At 43.6% G+C, this 20,420-nt stretch overlaps 1 protein-coding gene across 2 annotated transcripts in view; it reads left to right on the top strand.

Moving 5' to 3' along the window:
• LOC115152258 (transcriptional enhancer factor TEF-1-like) overlaps positions 1–19,783 on the top strand; it is a 38,216-nt gene extending 18,433 nt beyond the window's left edge. Inside the window, exons 4-14 of one of the 2 annotated variants that reach the window (XM_029696931.1) lie at positions 8,974–9,038; positions 9,402–9,464; positions 10,276–10,287; positions 12,671–12,805; positions 12,914–12,960; positions 14,295–14,356; positions 14,589–14,713; positions 15,450–15,623; positions 16,949–17,089; positions 18,349–18,501; positions 18,648–19,783. In XM_029696931.1, the coding sequence (XP_029552791.1) occupies positions 8,974–9,038; positions 9,402–9,464; positions 10,276–10,287; positions 12,671–12,805; positions 12,914–12,960; positions 14,295–14,356; positions 14,589–14,713; positions 15,450–15,623; positions 16,949–17,089; positions 18,349–18,501; positions 18,648–18,761 (1,091 nt within the window). In that variant the 3' untranslated portion in view covers positions 18,762–19,783. The remainder of the gene's footprint in view (positions 1–8,973; positions 9,039–9,401; positions 9,465–10,275; positions 10,288–12,670; positions 12,806–12,913; positions 12,961–14,294; positions 14,357–14,588; positions 14,714–15,449; positions 15,624–16,948; positions 17,090–18,348; positions 18,502–18,647) is intronic. The other variant, XM_029696932.1, reaches the window with a different exon arrangement.
• The last annotated feature ends 637 nt before the right edge of the window (positions 19,784–20,420 follow it).

Genomic DNA, 20,420 nt, shown 5'->3' with positions numbered 1-20,420 from the left:
ACCGTAGCAATCTGCTGTCTCTCTGTTGGCCAGGCCAAATATCCCAGCGTGGCTTAGCTGGAGCAGAGACCAGAGCAGAGGCAGGCTAGAGTTTTGTAGCACCATTGGTGACATGGCCATTTCCCCTCTCTGCTTCAGGAGCAGGTAGTGACTGAGGTATAAGTAGTGAATCTTGGGTCAGGTTTGGATTTGGCCCTTTGAAGTTCTATGATACATTGTCACTGTCACTAATGATTAGCCAACTTTCAATTATTTTTTTAAATGAAAGAAAAGGCTTTGCAAATGAATTATGGGAAGCTGTGTACTCGTGGGGATTGATTTGGTTTGCACGATATCTCGTCGCTGCCTTCTAGCTATTGTGGATAAGATCCTGTACATCCAAGCTGCCAACATGGCCGTATGAGATGAGACATATAGTCATCGTGCCCTCAGGGTAATGGTGAAGCATGCTGGGGTGGCTTGAGTCTGAGTCGTCCTGGGGTCTGGGTCTCCCTCAGGCTGTCCTCCCTGTATGGTACATACAGTATCATGGAACGACAGTAATATGTGACAGTATGCTTCACAATATGACAGGTACAGCACAGAGCCTTGACTTCAGCTTCTAGCATTTATAGTTGTAGCCTCTATAGGTAATAATACACCTATAAATACTAGCTGCTGAAACTTACGAGTCTCGAAGAGATTGTTTAAAGTGATGGTGCAAACCGCTAATGGACTACCTGTCTGTCAGTCAACGCTCCTACCAGCTCGCTCTCTACAGTACAGTACCGTGGTGTGGGCAGAGTTGGTATTGGCACTGAGCCACTGTCATTCTCCCTGGCGTGGACCTGTATGGCACCGTGAGAAAGACCCACCTCCTCCACACCTTGAGGAACAGCACCTCAGAGTTCTCCTCTGAACACTGTACGTTTTTCCCATCCATTGTATTGTGCCTCTTAGAGAGCAAAGATGATGCTTAGAGAGAGTTAAGAGTGTGACCTACACACGTTATCTTCAACGAAGGATGGAGACACACAGAAGTTGCACCTCTTCATTTTTTTCAAACCATTCTGCTAGGTATAGCCAGAAAACATCATGTTCTTTGTACTTTCTGTATTAAGAGTAGTGGTCTTTTGTGGTGTGATTGTTTTTGGAAGGGTTTTTAGGTAGGTAGCTTTGATTTTACTACCTTAGAGTGGCGCGACGTGACTTTGTCCTGCGAGGGAGGCCGGTTATAGACGATACGTAACTGAGGTCTGGGAGTTTTTTTTTTGAAGGTGTGTAAAATATATATGTAAAGTGCTCAGGAAATGTATGGAGAATTGTAAGGCAACAAAAAACTGTGTTGTTGTTTTTTACGTTTTCTTTTTTCTTTATTTAAGCGGGGAATCACCATAGAGTCCAGGGTCTCTTTCACAAGGGAGCTCTGCATATCCAATTTCATAAGACAAAACTCTAAGTCAAATCCAATATAAAACAAGTCAAATACAGCAAAACACAAATATTAAAGAAAAACAATTACATTCCTCAATAAGAAGGTCCCAAATCAATATTTGAAATTGCCCGAGCAACACCAGAACATCCAACTGTAATGTATTTTGTAGTTGGTTCCAGCAATGAGGCGCTTTAAAAATACAGCGAATTCACCTAGTTCGGAGGAGACCCGAGGAACCTCAAGTTAACCAGCCTTGTGAACGAGTTTGGTATCTCACGTTTTTAATAATTTTTTACAGCGATGTTTAGGTAAGTGGGAAGCTTGTGTAGTAGAGCTTTGTAAACAAAGAGGGAATAGTGAAGTGATCTGCGGGACTTTAATGACGACCAGACAACGTTTTGACACAGGATGCAGTGGTGAGTATCACAACTGTCGCCTGTTATCAAGCGAAGGGTGCTACGGCGGATGGCATCCGAGGATTTAATACTAGTAGCTGCTGTAACCTGATAAATGGTGTCACCAGAGTGCGGAGCCCTGAAGAAGCATTATAACGGTCAGGATGTATTGTGGCAGTGGTTAAAACCTTTACCTTTCCAACCCTAATCAGAGAAACTCTTGACAGTCGAATTGCAGTTGCCAGTTGCTGTACTGTAACAAAGAACGTTATTTTATAATGGATGTATTATTGTTGTTGAATGAGGAATACGCTAAAGACCTCCGCTGTTTCTCGGTCTTCAAAACGAATGGCTATGGTGAAAGTGGGATGGTAGGAAATGTTCCAAGAGGATCGTTCCCCGGATGCTGCAGTAATGTGAGCCCGTGTGGCTCCAGAGGGGTGTGGGCATGCCTGTACCTGTCGTCACACACACACACACACACACACACACACACACACACACACGAAACAGAAATATCAATATCATGACATACAAAGACCTGCCGTATTTACATAACAGAATTAGAGATCTTCATACAATAACCATTGAAACAAAAGGCATAGAGATTATTATCCAGTGGTATTCCCTCTGTCTTCCTCTCAAGGTAAACGGAGTGAAAGAGGCTCTTGGCACATCTTTGTTTGTTAGTAATGACTCAGTGGCCTTCAGGGGTAGAACATGTTCTTAACAGAGCCTCTCTCTTCCAGGGCATGTGTGTGTCTGGAGTGTTTGGTTCGTAACAGAGTACTAGGTGTTCATCTGTAGGTCGTTATGTTGCACTCCCTTCTGATGTAATTATTCCAGGAACAATTTGTTCCTTTGAAAGACATGATAGATTCATGGTGCTTTGTGTGAAGGCCCACACAGGGACAGAATGACAGAGGCAATGATGACCGAAAGTGTTGTCGGGATGGAAGGAGAATATGTGAGCGGTCACAACACTCAATGCTGTTTCTTTCTCTCTCGTTCTCTCTCTTTCTTTCTCTCTCACCATCACTGAACAGTATTTGTTTGGATTGACTAAACAATTCCGATGTACAGTACATTTTTCTTCACCCCATTTTTTTGGGGGACTAGGTTGAAGAAAATCTTGAAAGGTAAATACCTTCGTCAGGCAGCTTGAGGGCCTGTGGAGTTCAATTGAGGATATTTAAAAAAAATAAAAAGATTTCCAGCATGCTGGTGTAATGTCTCCATCCGGGCCTCTCTGTCAGAACTCTGAGAGGCCCGAACACACAGGTGAGCATGGCTAATTAGTCCCGTTAAAACCAACCAATGGCTGCAACCAACCAGCAACATTCACTCACATAGGCCGTGAGTATGCGTAGTGGGCCACAGTTTGGGATAGAGGGAATTGTGGTTCTTAGAGCGCCGTTCTGGTGTGTGTGTGTGTGTGTGTGTGTGTGTGTGTGTGTGTGTGTGTGTGTGTGTGTGTGTGTGTGTGTGTGTATGTATGTGTGTGTGTGTGTGTGTGTGTGTGTATATATATATATATATATATATATGTATATATGTGTATATATATGTGTATATATATATATATATATATATATATATATATATATATATATATATATATATATATATATATATATATATATACAAACACACACACACACACACACACAGTGCCTTTTTAATTAAAAAAATTGCGATGAATGAATACAGTGGTCCTTTGCCAAACCGAGACGTGGTTGTTGTGGTCTGTGGACTCCTCGGTATAGTCCAAGCTCATCAGAGACTGGGCTCAAGCTGACGTTTGGAGTCATTCTAAAACAACTGAAGTGCTTTGTGAGTCGAGGCAATCGGCATCGGGTATACATCAGCCTTCCATCCTGAACGTCATGCGTTGGGAAAATGTTTTTCTGACTTTGAAACCTTTGTGTTCTGGAAGTACCACTGAAATGGTTCTATAAACAAACTCAAAATCACTGCGGCATACTATGGGGTGCCTTAATCAAAATGTTGGATGTTTCTGCCGCTCATTTCACACGTGCATTACTGTGCAAAGATTTCCCCAAATTAGCAATTAGAGCAGCAAGTGATGTTTGATATTCCCTGATTGCTGTGTTTGGCTTTACCAGTGGCTCCTTTTGTATAATGAAGTGTGTTGTGATTGGTGGAGAGCTGGATACATCCATAGGGGAGGGCTGGAGGGGTATGTTGATAATGAGAAAAGCCATCGTCACGGCCTCAGACCATCTGACTTTGGCCTTGAAGTCTTTCTCTCTGGCCCATTCTCTAAATGGGAGTGGGGTGGGGAGGGGGGTCATAATGTACTGTGTTAAGCCATCTAGAATGGGCAGCTGGTCGGGGATGGAGTCAGATGTCAGCCTGCCAGGAGTGTGTACGTGTGAGTGTGTGAGGATTTATTTGTCAGGGGGAGTGACGGCCGCACCCATTGACTGCTCTGAGGGAAACACCTGCATTGGAGCTGTAGATCTTATCAGACTAAGCTCCCTATCTCCAAGCTAAGGGATGGGTCAGAACAGCACCATCTGGTTTAGGGACACAGGGCCAGGGCTAGATCTATTTCCATTCAACAGGTCCAGAAGTAATACAGTATTTTTGTTTGTTTCTATCTGTGTGTTTTTATCTTGGAGTTTGTATGCCTGTGACATTGCAGCCTCTTTAGATACATTAAAGGTGAATTTTTGCATTGACATTTCTGAAAATGTCCATAATATACAGTATCTGCAGTAATAGTGGAACGATCATGTTTCACAGTATTTCTTACCCGCCAGTGTTGTGATTGGCTGTGATATTCGTCTATTGATTTCTCCCGCCGGAGCGCCATCTGTTGTCAAAATGGGAAAAGCTGTTTTGACTTTGTGGTTGTGTTATCTAGTGGAAATCGGGTCAAGTGGCCAATGTAGAAATCGTTATTTCCTGGTTGCTAAAATTCGACACTGTTCTCTCAATTTCAGTTTATGTGAGGAAACAAGCACTGAATAGCGTAGGGAATCATTTTACCACCAAAATCTCTGTGAAATATCTTTTCAATAACAAAAATCTAGGTTTTGGACCAAAGTAAAAGGCTCAAGCACGAGTCTCCACCGTGTCATGGGGAAATGGGATGCGTGGGAGGAGGGAGTTTTGTTTTGAATACAGCCTAGTGCTGTTGCAATTCACCTAGCTTCCACATAGGGGCGAGATTCTAGGTGTAGTTGGTTTCTGGAGCTTTAAAGTTGGAATCCGAAGCGGTGAAACTGCCACGTCTGTTTACGATATTCCAACAACAAAGACATTACTTCAAACAACAAAAATCGTTTTTTCCCCTCTGACATCATGGCAAATCGTTGCACGCATGATAGAACAGCAGAGTGTGTCCTATGATATCATTATTTATTAAAACAAAAACAAATGCGCCTGGGGGCGACCAGTGGTGCTGTTTCACCAAATGCGGATCTCAGCTTTAAGGTTTAATCACTTGGATGGGGCTATTATTCCCATAACATACCCCAAGGTAGCCCTCTGTGTTTGTGTGGGACAATATGGAGGCTGGACCAGACAGAGCCCAGGGGAAGAAGCTGGAGTAAAGACACAGCAGCTCTAACCGTGGTAATGTTCCAGTGTGTAGTAGTTATAGGGCTTCTCTCCCGTCTCCCCAGCCAGCCAGGGGACCTCCCACTGAAAGGCTCCATATTGTTGGCTTAGGCCTTTGTGATGCTAATGTAGGCCTGAGACCCTTGAGTCATCCATCATGGCCGGCGGGACAGCCAGGCTATTGTCCAGAGGATTTGGGTCTCTCCTGCACTCACTCCGCTCCGCCGAGAGACAGGGGCTTGCCTGGGGCCCAGTGCATTCTGGGAAGGGGGAGTAAAGAGCGGAAAGGATTAGGGCGCCCGTCACAGTGTAAATATAAGCTAGTCAGAGGGCTATGAAAGGAGGGTGCCTGCGAAAAGTCTGAGCACTGGACCAAGAGACGAGGCATTTTGTTGTACGTGTGCATATTTTGTGAGATTTGTAATGTTGGGAGTTGATACTTTTGATACGTTTTAAAGTTGCTAGCCTCACTACCTTGAACGCAACATGCAGGAAAATGAATAGAACTGTACAATACAGAGGGCAGCTTCTTTAACTGGTTCAAGATCATTTCATTGCCTATAAAGTGTTTGGTTTTTATTCCATTTCAGTGTTTCACAACTTTGGTAATGTCAAGAACAGGGCAAGTCACAGTTGTCTTTCCTTATGGCCGTGATTCACAATGACACTTGGAAACCATCTCTGAGAAAAGCCTTTAAATCCCTTGTTATGATGTTGGAAACAGCTCATATTGCCTGGCAATAGACATTTATTGGAGGAGCGTTTAATGGCAAAGCCACATGAAGAGTGCAGTGAGTGAGTGTATGAGTGATCCTCAGGTTGTCAGAATGCCAGAGTGTTCTCTCGGGTCTTCTGACATCACCCTGGATGCTGCAGTGCAGAGCCTTGTGGGGGTATGGTCAGTCCATCCTTAAAACGAGGGCCGGGAGAGGAAATGAGAGCTTTAAAAAGACAGCTAAGAGACGTGCTGTTACACACACACACACACGTTTTTTTTTAAAGCTGTTGTTACCAATACAAATAATTTCGACGTGTAACACTAAAACACTAACCGGCGTTTATCCTGGAATTTCAGTGTCAGTTGTCCGTTGGTGTCAGTGGAGGGTGCTAAACTACCTCTCTCACTGGTTATGTTGTGTGTACTGTGTGGTGTTGTGTCTCTGCCCTTTGTCTCTGACCCCTGACCTCTAACCCCCGGCCTGGATCAATAGGGCTGAGGCCCGGGTCACTGTGGGTCAGTGTCCTGCTCCATCCATCAGCCTGGTAAGTGGGAGCTGAAATGGGAACACAGAACTGCCCACACACACTATCAGCTGTCAAGTAGCACTGTAGCAGTCTGCTGATCAGGCAAACCATAGCAATGAGAGCTCTAAGCCCCAACTCTACATAGTCAGACATCTCCAACCCACTGAACTCTCAACTCCAATCTGTTCACCCTAACTCCGACCCTGCTCTAAACTCTGCTGTAGGCTGCATTTATGTTCTCCATCATTTTTTATTATTTAAGGGACAGCCAATGAAAGGGGATATTGTTCAGTTTGCTTGAAGGATTTGCAAGGCATTTGAATAAGATGTTATTTCAGAGAGAACTCATTTGAATGTGTGTTTCTTGGCAAATGCAATAATGATATGACTGCTCCTAAAAAGAAACTTCGAATTTTGAAAACAGCCTGTGGCATCGATGTTAGTCAGAAACATTTATTCTAGTGTCAAACTTGACTACAAAGTGTAAATAGGATAATTCTGGTCATAAAGTCAGTCTCGTCCAAAACAGAGATTTGCGAGATGATAGGAAAAATGTCTATGTCATGGAATGAAGGGTGCTGTTACTACTGTAACAGTTTTCATTGGGTTTGGTTTATTTGAATCCTGCCCAAAGCTGGCAGCACCCAAGTAATCATCAATTCGGAGCGCAGCTGCAAGCGACCAGATCGTAATGCCCATGGTCAATTTGGTTTGACATTCCATACCCCTATGGGGTTAGATAGGGTCCATCAGTAAATTACACAATGTAAACAATATTTTTTAAATGTCAATAGCTCCAAATGTAACTCACTTAAAAACCTCAAACCAACTATAAATTATAGAAATGTATTTACAAATATTGAAAGCATTTATGAGCCAACTAAAAGATTTACTAAAAGAATTACATTGTATAATTTATTGATGGTCCCTAACTAGCCCCAGAGATAATCTATCCAATGTCAAACCAACTTTGCCACGGTTGCACACCAGCTGGCTGAAGCTAATTGGCGAAAGAAGTTGGCTAGCACTAGCTAGCCTCTACAATTTCAAGACACAAGACCTGGTTAGACTGTTTCAAGTTTATCTAGAAGGGTGAGCAAATGTAACTGTGTACTGTTTTGGCAGAGTGAATGTACAAACGCTTGCCACGCGCTAACACACACAATCACAACACACTCTCGTTTGGCTTCAGTCATGGCCGCTGCATTTCTTAAAGTCCAAGCTGAAAATGAGGCCAAATCAGGAAGTTCAGCCCCCCTTAAATGGCTGGTTTTACAGAGACAACAAACAAAGCAGGAATCTGTGATGGAGCTGGTTTTAAATAAAAGTTCAGAAGAAATCTGAGGGAAATGGAGCAGTGTTACCTCTTTTGAAACTTAATGAGACATTTGACAATAATAATGTCCACCAGTGCAGAAACTTCTCTCTCTTGTCTCTCTTCTGGCAGTGCACTCTTTTTGTCTAGCTCTGGAAATAGATATTAGCTTACTCAACTCATAGTGGGCTAATTTATGAGTATCATGGGGAGGGATTTCTTGGTTTGGTCTGTTAGGATGAGGGTCTTTAAAACGTCTCTCACTCTCGCTTTCTCTCTCCCTCACCCTCTCTCCCTCTCTTGCTCCATCCCTCCCTCTTTCAGTCTCTCCCTTTCTCTCTCTCACTCCCTCTCCCTCTTTCTTTCTCTCTGGCTCTCTCTCACCATCCCTCTTTCTGTCTCTCCCTTTCTCTCTCTCCCTCACCCTATCTCACTCCCTCCCTCACCCTCCCTCTCTCTCTCTCCCTCACCCTCCCTCTCTCTCCCTTTCTCTCTTCCTCCCTCCCTCATCCTCCCTCTCTCTCTCTCCCTCTCGCTCTGTAACTCTCCCTCTCGCTTGTTTAGTGCTCTTGCCAAGTCCCGCTGAGTGTGTTTGCAAGCTGGTGAAAATAATGAATTATTCAGCAGTAAGCATGCTTACAGCTGGCCGTTTGGGGGCCTTTGATCTGGGAATTGGGCGTCTGCATGAATGCCCGTATTGTCATGTTATGTGTACACAGTGTGTGAGTGATTGAGAGTAGGGAGGCCCCAGCATGGGCGGCGGGAGATTACAGTGCGGGCCTGCTGGGTGCAGGGTCACACCACTAAATCCCCCCAGATGCTGTTTTCTTCGGCCGAGGTCACATGTTATCCGCCAGTCCGTGTTGCCTTAACAAAATGGTCCCCTCCAAGTGAACAAGGGTTAGGGTTGGTATCACCCACCAGGCCCCCTCCACACACACACCTGTCTGGAGTGGACACGTAAGCCAGGAGGCCACTACCTTCCACAAACCTGAGTGATTTGTTTCTTCCCTCAGGTCGCAATGAGTTGATAGCGAGATACATCAAACTAAGAACGGGAAAGACAAGGACAAGAAAGCAGGTAAGAGGACTCATCAGATATGCTGTGCACTTGTAAGGAAATCTAAACCACTCACGGGTCCAATCCCTAAGGTACACATATTGCCATGTTCTGGAGCCCTTAGAGGTTGCTGGAGGGCAGGTCCCGTGACACTACCGGCCAGGCGAAGACACTTTGACCTGTGTGGCCATGCGTAGGAGAATCAAAACAGGTCTCCTTTTGCAGGCCATTTTTGCATGATGCATAGCACTTTTCACTGTCAAACAGTGAAGGATACAAAGCGCTGGATGCAGTTGTCAAGGGAGGAGTGTGCGGCGGGCTTTAGGCCCTATTTCTTTTTCATCTCCATGGTAACCGTCTGTTCCCTTGTCTCACTCCCAACAGGTCTCCAGTCACATTCAGGTTCTTGCCAGACGGAAATCTCGGGAGTTTCACACCAAGCTAAAGGTAAGAGCTACTGCCTTTTGGACCTCCAAGCGCTGTTTGTCTAGCTTCCTGTTTCTGTTGCGGTGGTTAATGGGTGGGATGCCTGATGCTGTGACTCCAGTATCCTAGATTCCACACATCCAATATTCCTGTTTAGCATTCGATGGGCTAGTCCCATGCTTCCCCCTGTTTGTTGCTCTGTTTCTTATTGCTTCCTGTGACTAACAAAAGTGTACACCCGCTCAGCGGAACTCGAATGGCTTTTCAAGGTGATAGTTCTACTCCCTCTTTCACTGATCAAGGATTGAATTGTATGTTCAGTTTCATAATATTTCATATTATATTTTGCTCAAGAAAAATATCTTACATCAAACTTGCAAGAAAGCATTGTAACGTTTAAATGCTAATGTCATTTTTTTTTTTAAATCAATATTGATCCTGAAAGTAGATTGCACCTACAATATCTCCCTGCATGATGTTTGGACAGCAAGCCAATAAGAGAAGCATGCTGGCAAGACGTGTTCGCTGTGGATTGTATATGAGCAGCTTAGTGTTGGAGATAGCAGTCAGCCAGAAGCTATGACCTTATCATCGTTTAACACTGAAGCTGTTCTTTGTTTGTGTGTGTGTTTGTGTGTGTGCTCAACTTGCGGGTTGGCTTGCATACAAAGTCATGTTTTACATACCACTGTCTATACCTCCCATGTCATCTCTAACAATCTGAACGTAATCATTCTATGTTGTAATACGGACAGTAGTTAGTTTTGTCCGGATAGCAAAGTGTGACGAGTGGGCTGTAAGAGTAAAACCACTCTCATCTCTTTGCATTCAGGTCACATGTATGGTAAGTACCACCCTCAAAATACTGTACTGTTGGCTGTGCTTCAGGTCCGTCTGTAAAGCTAGGTGTCCCTACTCTTAGATCCATAGTGTTGTGTCCTGCTGCTAAAGGCCCAAATACTGTGTAATGTACAGTACCAGTCAAACGTTTGGACACACCTACTCATTCAAGGGTTTTTCTTTATTTTGACTATGTTCTACATTGTAGAATAATAGTGAAGACATCAAACTATAGAATAACACATATGGAATCATGTACTGTAGTAACCAAAAAAGTGTTCAACAAATCAAAACATATTTGAGATTCTTCAAAGTAGCCACCCTTTGCCTTGATGACAGCTTTGCACACTCTTGGCATTCTCTCAACCAGCTTCATGATGTAGTGTCCTGGAATGCATGTCAATTAACAGGTGTGCCTTGTTAATTTGTGGAATTTCTTTCCTTCTTAATGCGTTTGAGCCAATCAGTTGTGTTGTGACAGGGTCGGTGTGGTATACAGAAGATAGGGCTATTTGGTAAAAGACCAAGTACATATTATGGCAAGAACAGCTCAAATAAGCAAAGAGAAACAACAGTCCATCATTACTTTAAGACATGAAGGTCAGTCAATCCAAGGGCTCCCGAGTGGCGCAGCGGTCTAAGGCATTTCATCTCAGTGCTTGAGGCATCACTAAAGACACCCTGGTTCTATTACAGGCTGTATCACAACCGGACATGATTGGGAGTCCCATAGGGCGGCGCACAATTGACTCAGCGTCGTCCGGATCTGGCCGGTGTAGGCCATCATTGTAAATAAGAATTTGTTCTGAACTGACTTGCCTAGTTAAATAAAGGTTAAATAAAATCAAAATAAATTAAAAAACCCGGAAAATGTTAAGAACTTTTATTCAAGTGCAGTCGCAAAAACCATCAAGCACTATAATGACACTGTCTCTCATGAGGACCGCCACAGGAAAGGAAGACCCAGAGTTACCTCTGCTGCTGAGGATCAGTTTATTTAGAGTTACCAGCCTCAGATTGCAGCCCAAATAAATGTTTCACAGAGTTCAAGTAACAGACACATCTCAATATCAACTGTTCAGAGGAGACTGTGTGAATCAGGTCATGGTTGAATTGCTGAAAAGAAACCACTACTAAAAGGCACCAATAATAATAAGAGACTTGCTTGGGCCAAGAACCACGATCAATGGACATTATACTGGCGCAAAGCTGTCATCAAGGCAAAGGGTGCCTACTTTGAAGAATCTCAAATATAAAATATATTTTGATTTGTTTAACACTGTTTTGGTTACTACATGATTCCATATGTGTTATTTCATAGTTTTGATGTCTTCACTATTATTCTACAATGTAGAAAAATATATATATATATATTTTAAAAACTTTTGACTGGTACTGTATGTCCTGTGTGTGTATCTATCACCAGCAACTACTGTGTATCCACTCCATCTCACTGTATCCACTCCATCTCAGTGTATCTACTCCATCTCACTGTATCCACTCCATCTCACTGTATCTACTCCATCTCACTGTATCCACTCCATCTCACTGTATCCACTCCATCTCAGTGTATCCACTCCATCTCACTGTATCCACTCCATCTCACTGTATCCAAATCCATCTCAGTGTATCCACTCCATCTCAGTGTATCCACTCCATCTCAGTGTATTGTCTTTTCCAGCATGCTGGTCTTCTCCCAAGTCTTCTTTCACGCAAATGGCAGTGAGGCATTCCATTAACCCACGCTTGCACGAATTCACATGTTGTCCCGTGTGTCTCAGTCGGTAGAACATAGTGCTTGCAACACCCAAGGTTGTGGGTTCAATTCCCGCTGGGGCCACCCATAAGTAAAATGTATCATGACTGTCAGTCGCTTTGGGGAAAAAAAACGTCTGCTAAATGGCATATATTACATATGCTTTTAAAATTGAACAGAAATGCTACTTAAATGACAGCATATCAGAGGATGACACTTAACAGAGAACTCAAGCACCAGAGTGTCTTTTTTTCCCCCAAAGTTCAGTGTACACTAGAATCTTGCCCTGATATCCTTGTTTGTTTTCATATAAGACAAACTCTGCCTTTAGAAGATAAATGCATGAAATGGTCTGGTATTTAATTACAGGCTCCAAAACACCACAATGTGTATTCTGTGCTTGTATTCACCAGTCTGAGAGAGAAGTATGAAGAGCAATAGAAATCTGTACTCTTAATAGCACATTCCTTTCAGGTGTATAGGTGGTCTTGGTGTTCCTGTGGTCTTTTCAGATAATCCATGTCCTCGCCTGCTGGCATTGTAAAGAGTTCTGTTGTGTGTGTGTGTGTTTGGCTGTTGTTGTTTGGCCCACCACTCTCTGGCTTAGTCATTGTGTTTTTTTCTGCTGAAGGACCAGAGTGTGAAGGACAAGGCACTGCAGAGTATGGCCTCCATGTCCTCGGCTCAGATCGTCTCTGCCACCGCCATCCACAACAAGCTTGGCCTCCCAGGCTTCCCAAGACCCACCTTCCCTGGGGCGGCAGGGGTAAGACACCCGTCACTAAGCACACATCTCTCGTAACAATTGACAAATGACTTTATGTGCGTTGTGCCATCCTGATTGTCCATTCATTCATCTACTCCTTTTCCCTAGTTTTGGCAGGGTATGATATCCACTGGCCAGCCTGGATCCTCACAAGAGTAAGAAGTCCTAATGCTTGTCTTGTTATTCATAATAGAAGATGATTAAGTAATAACAAATGTGTTAGCTTGATGGTATAACTCAGTGGTCACCAACCGGTCGATCACGATCGACTTGTTGATCTCCAAGGCATTTCTAGTCGATCGCCGAACATTTCTGTAAAAAAAAACAATGATAAAGCCTTGTGTTCCTATTTATTTTATTAGTCTCAGGCTGTTGGTGGTAGGTGCAGCTGATTCAGCTGCCCTGCACGCCGAGTAGGCAAACTGTTGCCATTTCATGTGTCTGAAGGTACAAACTCTGCCTTCCCGGTGGGCCTGGAGAGGAAATCAAGTGCACTATGCTACCGCTGGCCAATCAGATGGCTCATATTACCGTGTCTGCAGTAACGTGGCAGGTATAAAAGAAAGCTACAGTAAAGTTGATACTGTGAGATTTCAAAACATTTAAAACCATGACTAGAGAGACTCAATGAATACAGCAAAGAGCTGCTGTTTTTCTGAGTAAGTTCATGTTTAAGTTCTTACTCAGCACTGTCAACACTTTGTATTCAACACTTTTATAACCCGTCAAATGAGCATTCTTCCTATTTCCACCCAGCGCTACAACAAGCACTGCAGCAGTAATGAATGAGTAGGAAAGTGTATCTATAGGTTTGCGTTGTTCTTATTATTAGTGGCTTGGGTCTCTTTTAATATCAAGGAATATTTCACTTCCTCTGTTCATAGGAGTAACAACATGGATTTGTGCGTGAGGCAGAAATAATGTGGTGCGACTCGAGTTTCACCATCAGCTGGAAGACAGTGGCCCTTTTTGGTCAGTGTCAGCGGAGGAAAGGGAGAGCGGAGGGACATTGAGAGGCGGACCCCCAGTCAGCTGCTCTCGCCCTCTGCTGAGACTGACCATCAGATGCAGGCACCGCCTAGTAAAATAAAAAGCAAATGATTTAAATGTATGCTCACTCAGCTGTGCCTCACAAGTAATACAACAATGGATCTATTACCTGTGTGATCATATAGCCTACCTCAAATTTTGAAATATAATTTTTTTAAATGTCCCGAACAACACTGCATTGGCAGGTAAATTCAAGCAAAGCCAGTATGCGGTGATAATGTATTGGGCCTATAGCCTACTACACAACTCTCAATGCTACAGAGCTGTTTTTAATTGGTTAATGTTGCGTAGGCTTACATTTTTTTAAGTCATGTTAATAAAAAATCAGAGCGATAGATGACCCAGAAAAAGGTTGGTGACCTGGTATGTAGCCAGTTCATTCTTTGTATTATTGCATTACCCAGGTCAACCTCCTGATTGTGTGTATTTTTGTCTTCAGCGTTAAGCCATTTGCCCAGCAGGCCTACCCCATCCAGACAGCTGTAACGACCACCATCTCAGGTGAGAGAACTTTTACCCTACCCACTCTATTTCCATCAGCTCATTTCAATTCCTCTCAGGCCAACGCTCAAAAGAAACTCCAATGGCACCTATTTACCCGTACATTAATACTATTACATGGCCAATGCTACTATTGCTATAGCTAATGGCCATAACGTTAGTGAGGGGTGGGATGTTAGTGTCGGTAAACGGTGGATAGTGAATTGACGGTGTTGTATGTTACCCTGCTCAGCGTACGAGCCTCCCACAGCCCCCACGCCTACAGCCCCAGCCTGGCAGGGCCGCTCCATTGGGACCACCAAACTCAGACTGGTGGAGTTCTCTGCCTTCCTGGAGCAGCAGAGAGACCCTGACTCTGTGAGTACCTGCCCTACTGTATTCCTTTCCACACACAGTAAAACACACCGGGGTAAACCAGTAGGTGTTTCTTAGACAGCATCCCAAAGCAGGTCAAACTAGTGCCAATTCCTGAGGTCAACTGTACTGCCTCAAACTGGGGCATGTCTTCACACACACTCACAGACAGAGAAGGTAAAACAAGGACAATAATGTCACAAGCAAAGCAGAATCCCTCCAAATACCAAAGTGACTCTGGAAAATCTATGTTTACCTTGGCACAGCCGATTTGTCATTTTGTCACTATTTCTTAGCTATTGCTTTTTTTGCTTGTGTTCTATGACAGCAGACATTTATCTTGGGGTAGTGAGTTATCTGAGACCAGTATTTATGCTGCTATGCCTGTGCACATCTGTGACTTTAAAACAACCCTGAAAAGAAAACCGAATCTTCTGGAGAGGTTGTCAGATCATACATGACGCGATAAAATCATTTTGATATATTCATATCATTTTGATATGACGACCTTTGTCAAGAGAGATTGAGGATTTTTAGAGCCGGTTTCCCAGACATAGATTAACTCTAATCCTGGACTAAAATGCATTCTCAATGGAGATGAACTATTGGAAACGTTTCTTAGTTCAGGACCAGGCTGAATCTGTGTCTGGGAACCTGGCCCTTAAGGTAACGGAGAAGTCCTAAAAGAATGCCAATAGAAGGGACTTATTTAAACCTGTTGTTTTCTCTCTCTCGTCAGTACAACAAGCACCTGTTTGCCCACATCGGACAGACTAACTACTCGTACAGTGATGCCCTACTGGAGGCTGTGGACATCCGTCAGATCTACGATAAGTTCCCAGAGAAGAAGGGAGGACTGAAGGAGCTCTTTGGAAAGGGTCCTCACAACTCCTTTTTCCTGGTCAAGTTCTGGGTGAGTTTAATGGCACATGCACGCGATGATGCTTTTTAAAAGGCGCGTTGTCGGCTGTCCAATGCGCTACTTCTATAACGTGTCTCGAATTGATTCCCGGCCTTTATTGTCCACGCAATTTAGCGTCACAAAAAAAAAACACGATTTACATCCAAACAAACGACTTTAATGATGCGTACATTCAAGTATATGCATCGTGAGTGAAGCCGAGGATATGGTTTTGTGTTTGAGTGTGTGTGTGTGTGTGTGTGCGTTTCCCTAGGGTCTGATGTGGTAGCATTGAGGCTTTGTTTGAACACCTGCCTACCTCCTGACAGGTGTGAGAGATTGGGGCAAACTAAGGAGATTGCAGTAGCTCCCTACCAATGGAGTCTCTGTCTCTCATTTCTCTCTCTAAGCGCAAATATTTACTGGTACCATTCTCCACGGCTTTACTTACTATTACATCCTATATAGTCTATTGGCCCCAAGAAAGCTTTATTTGATTTACAATGTTACACCTGGAGTATAATGTCATCCTCAGCTCTCTGTTTCCTCTGTTTGTTACATACATGCTGGTTCTCTATTAGCTTTGAGATACTCAGTAAAATGCCTTTATTTTGTTCAACACAAAAATATTTTCATAATCTATAACTAATAGGTTTTAAAACTTGACCATATTAATTCACGTCAACATGAATTCTATTCAGAATTCAAATGGGAAACGCAAACAAGACGGTGAGTCTCTCTTCAGACATTAGTGAAGAGCCACTGCATCTGAATTTCAAACATGGACACTCACCCTCTAAACAATCGCCCTCCTCTGATCATTACAGGCCTTAATAACCAGCTGACTTAATGAAGGAGCTATTTATTCCTTTGTTCACATGATGAACTCGGTGTTCTCTGAAACAGACTGTCCCCTTCAGAGGATTCTATTTAAATAGTTTATTTTTACATCCATTCAGGCCATTTCTAATATCTGTCTTGTGCCATTTGGATATTTCTAAAGCCTCTTTCCGCCTCATTTGAGATGCAGAAGCACAAGATTATTGTACAACAGTGTTTACCGGTAGATAGCCGGCCAACTTATTCTCAGCATACAGACATGCCAAATACTATAATTGCAAGTATTGTCATGAGCCACTGGAGGGCCTCGCTGCCTTAGTAACCTTTACATCGAGTTGCTTTCCTCAAGTTAATCTTGACATTTTAAAGAAAATCCCTTTTTAATTTAAACATTTTCAGCATGTGTTGTAAACATTTAGCTCATTGTTTTTCTGTTGTTAGTCAACATTTGCTTGACTATGTAGTTAAACCTCTGCTGTTATGTTGTCCTGATGCAGGCTGATCTGAACTGTAACATCCAGGATGACTCTGGGGCTTTCTACGGTGTGACCAGCCAGTATGAGAGCTCTGAGAACATGACCATCACCTGCTCCACCAAGGTGTGCTCCTTCGGCAAGCAGGTGGTTGAGAAGGTGGAGGTGAGTCCTAGTCCTGCACACACCACTGTGTGCTCAGTGGAGAAGCAACTATAAAACAACACAAATGACTCACAATTACCTACTTTTATATTTGTTTGTTTCTCACAATTGCGTACATGTGTGTTTTAACACCCATTTGATCGTGGTGGACATGGTTTCCTCCTCATACAGCGGGTGGGTCTAATCCTGAATGCTCATTGGTTAAAACCGCATTCCAGCCCGTGTCTATGACTTTAAAATGCCTATTTAATCTGTTCCATCTGACTGCATATTCCACTGTCTCATCAGCCCAGCCAGGCAATTTATAAACTTGATCTCCACTATAAAAAGCATCTAGACATTATCTCACATTTCTTTTAGGCTAACATGTAGTTTTCAACAGCGGAGATTTGTATCAACCTTGCTGTCTGTCTCTCTGATATTTGCAACATTGTTTCAATATTCAAATTGGATCTCCCACTGTCCCATAGTAATGAACAAGTAGGGGTCGGGATGAGAGAGACAGGCAGGCAGCATTTCTCAACCTGTTGAAATCATGAGTCATTATAATTTTTATGGATATATACAAAGAACTATCAATTGAAAAAAGGTAAAACAAAACGAAGTGCAGCTAGTTTGCAGTCTTTCCAGCTTCAGTTTGAAGTGATTGTTAGCTGTGTTGTTGGCCAGCTCCTCTGAACAACATTGTCCTGACGAGAGAGCACATTTTCTATGGCAGGCGAAATCATTAGCTCATTGTTATGGATGTATCCAAATAAATGTCACTAGAAAACAGCTTTAAACAAATACAAATGCAGCTACTTTGTTGTTATTCTGGCTGCACTGTTTGACGTGACTGTGAGTTAGCTGTAGTTGGCTAGCCAGCAAGCAAGGGATAAGAACGTTGCAAGCCAGTATGACAAAAGAACATTTAGAACGAACGTCGCATCCACAGATACAGAACAAAAAGACTTAACGACTGGGTCGCAACTCTGGCAACCGAACCGACCAGCCGGCTTGGGTAGCAACCCTAGATTTGTGTCGGGACTATATGAATAAATTCAGCAAAGTAACCTTTTTTGTTGGTAACCCTTTGATTAACAGTGATAATGCCCGAGAAGCCGGAGTTTGGGGGATATATTGGCACGGTTTGCCAGCCCTCGACGACACCCGTGCCAATATACACTCCAAACACCAGCTCCTTGGGCATTATCACTTAATTGTTTTCTTGTGAAGAGCTGCACTCAGTGATGTCTCTCTGCTCTCCTCCTCCCCCTCAGACGGAATATGCTCGCTTCGAGAACGGACGCTTTGTCTACAGGATAAGCCGCTCCCCCATGTGTGAATACATGATCAACTTCATCCACAAACTCAAACACCTGCCTGAGAAATACATGATGAACAGTGTCCTGGAGAACTTCACCATCCTATTGGTAAGGATGTCCTACTCAGAGTCATCCATCTGTCTGTATACTTATAACAAGTGTGTGTCTGTCTTGTCTGTCTTTCTCTCTGCGTATGTGTGTGTTTGCGCGCATGTGTTGTACGTGTCTCACATTGCATTTCTCTTGTGTTTCAGGTGGTGACCAACAGAGAGACACAGGAGACGCTGCTGTGCATGGCGTGTGTGTTTGAGGTGTCGAACAGCGACCACGGAGCTCAACATCACATCTACCGGCTAGTCAAGGAATAAGAGACTGGGGCCTAGATTCAATCAGATCGAACGGTAACCGACATCCGCATAGCAGATGTTCTGGCGGTGTTGGAGGTGTAACTGCGGTATGAGCTGAAATATCGGTGAGCGGCTGCTCTTGTGTGGCACCAACCCTCCCTTCCTTAATATCCCTACCGCGTTGGGAGTTCAAGACGGTGCAAGGAAGTGTAGACTCTATTGATGTTAGAAGTAATGACATTCAAATGTCAAACCATTTGGATGGGGGGGATTTATACCTTATCAGTCTAATTCGAGTGTTTGAACTTGTAACGTGGCTGAATGAACTTCTAACGTGGCTGCATGGGATTTGTCAGATTATAGTCGGGTGTGATTTCGTTTCATCCAGTGGCGGTGTCCGCAATAATATAACGCAACGAGCCGCTTGTGGATTGGACAGCTCTCTGCAGTTCCACCTCCTAACACCGCCAAAACAACCGCTATGTGGATGTCAATCTGATTGAATCTAGCCCTGACACTCAGTGTAAACATGCTTCATTCAGAACTGGGACAAACTATCACATAGGTCTCGCTAACCTGAAGGACATGTAGCTTATGAAGGATGGAGGGAAGACATTGAAGGACAGACCCTGAGTATTGTCAGGGTTGTGGGGGAGGACACGTGGCAACCGCCCAGTGAAACACGCCTTCAGAATGACTTACTTGACAACCTTATGGAAAGTGGCTGTGCCTCTACACAAATCCCACCCACAATGTCCTTTGGTTACATTGTGGGTGAAGTCTATCACGGATAATATTATCATTATATTTTTGTCTTTTTAATGTATATTTGTATGAGTGCAGCTGTCAATCTGTGGTATAGTTGTGTCATGTGCCATTTTTCCAGACTAGTTCAGGTCTGTAGTGTAGAAAGTGTACATATGAAGGGGCATTGCGTAACATAGGGAGATGTTCTGTGGATTACATTTGGAAACTACTATCAGTTTCCAGCTTTTTATACTGTAGTCATCACCAATGTCAACCAATTACAGATCATAATAGCCTTTCTTAATGAGATAAATAGAAAAACTATACAAACAGTTACTACATACACTATATATACAAATGTACGTAGACACCCCATCAAATTAGTGGATTCGGCTATTTCAGCCACACCCGTTGCCGACAGGTGTATAAAATTGAGCCCACAGCCATGCAATCTCCATAGACAAACATTGGCAGTAGAATGGCCTTACCGAAGAGCTCAGTGACTTTCAACGTGGCACCGTCATAGGATACCACTTTTCCAACAAGTCAGTTCATCAAATTTCTGCCCAGGTCAACTGCAAGTGGTGTTATTGTGAAGTGGAAACGTCTAGAAGTACCTACTGCTCAGCCGCGAAGTGGTAGGCCACACAAGCTCACAGAACTGGACCGCCGAGTGCTGAAGCACGTAGCGCTTAAAAATCGTCTGTCCTTGGTTGCAACACTCACTACCAAGTTCCAAACTGCCTCTGGAAGCAACGTCAGCACAATAACTGTTCATGGGGAGCTTCATGAAATGGGTTTCCATGGCCGAGCAGCCGCACACAAGCCTAAGATCACCATGCGCAATGCCAAGCGTCAGCTGGAGTGGTGTAAAGCTCGCTGCCATTTGACTATGGAGCAGTGGAAACATGTTCTCTGGAGTGATGAATTGTG

The sequence above is a fragment of the Salmo trutta genome, chromosome 17, assembly GCF_901001165.1.
Source record: "Salmo trutta chromosome 17, fSalTru1.1, whole genome shotgun sequence".
NCBI lineage: Eukaryota > Metazoa > Chordata > Actinopteri > Salmoniformes > Salmonidae > Salmo > Salmo trutta.
This window is presented reverse-complemented; position numbering and strand designations above follow the sequence as displayed.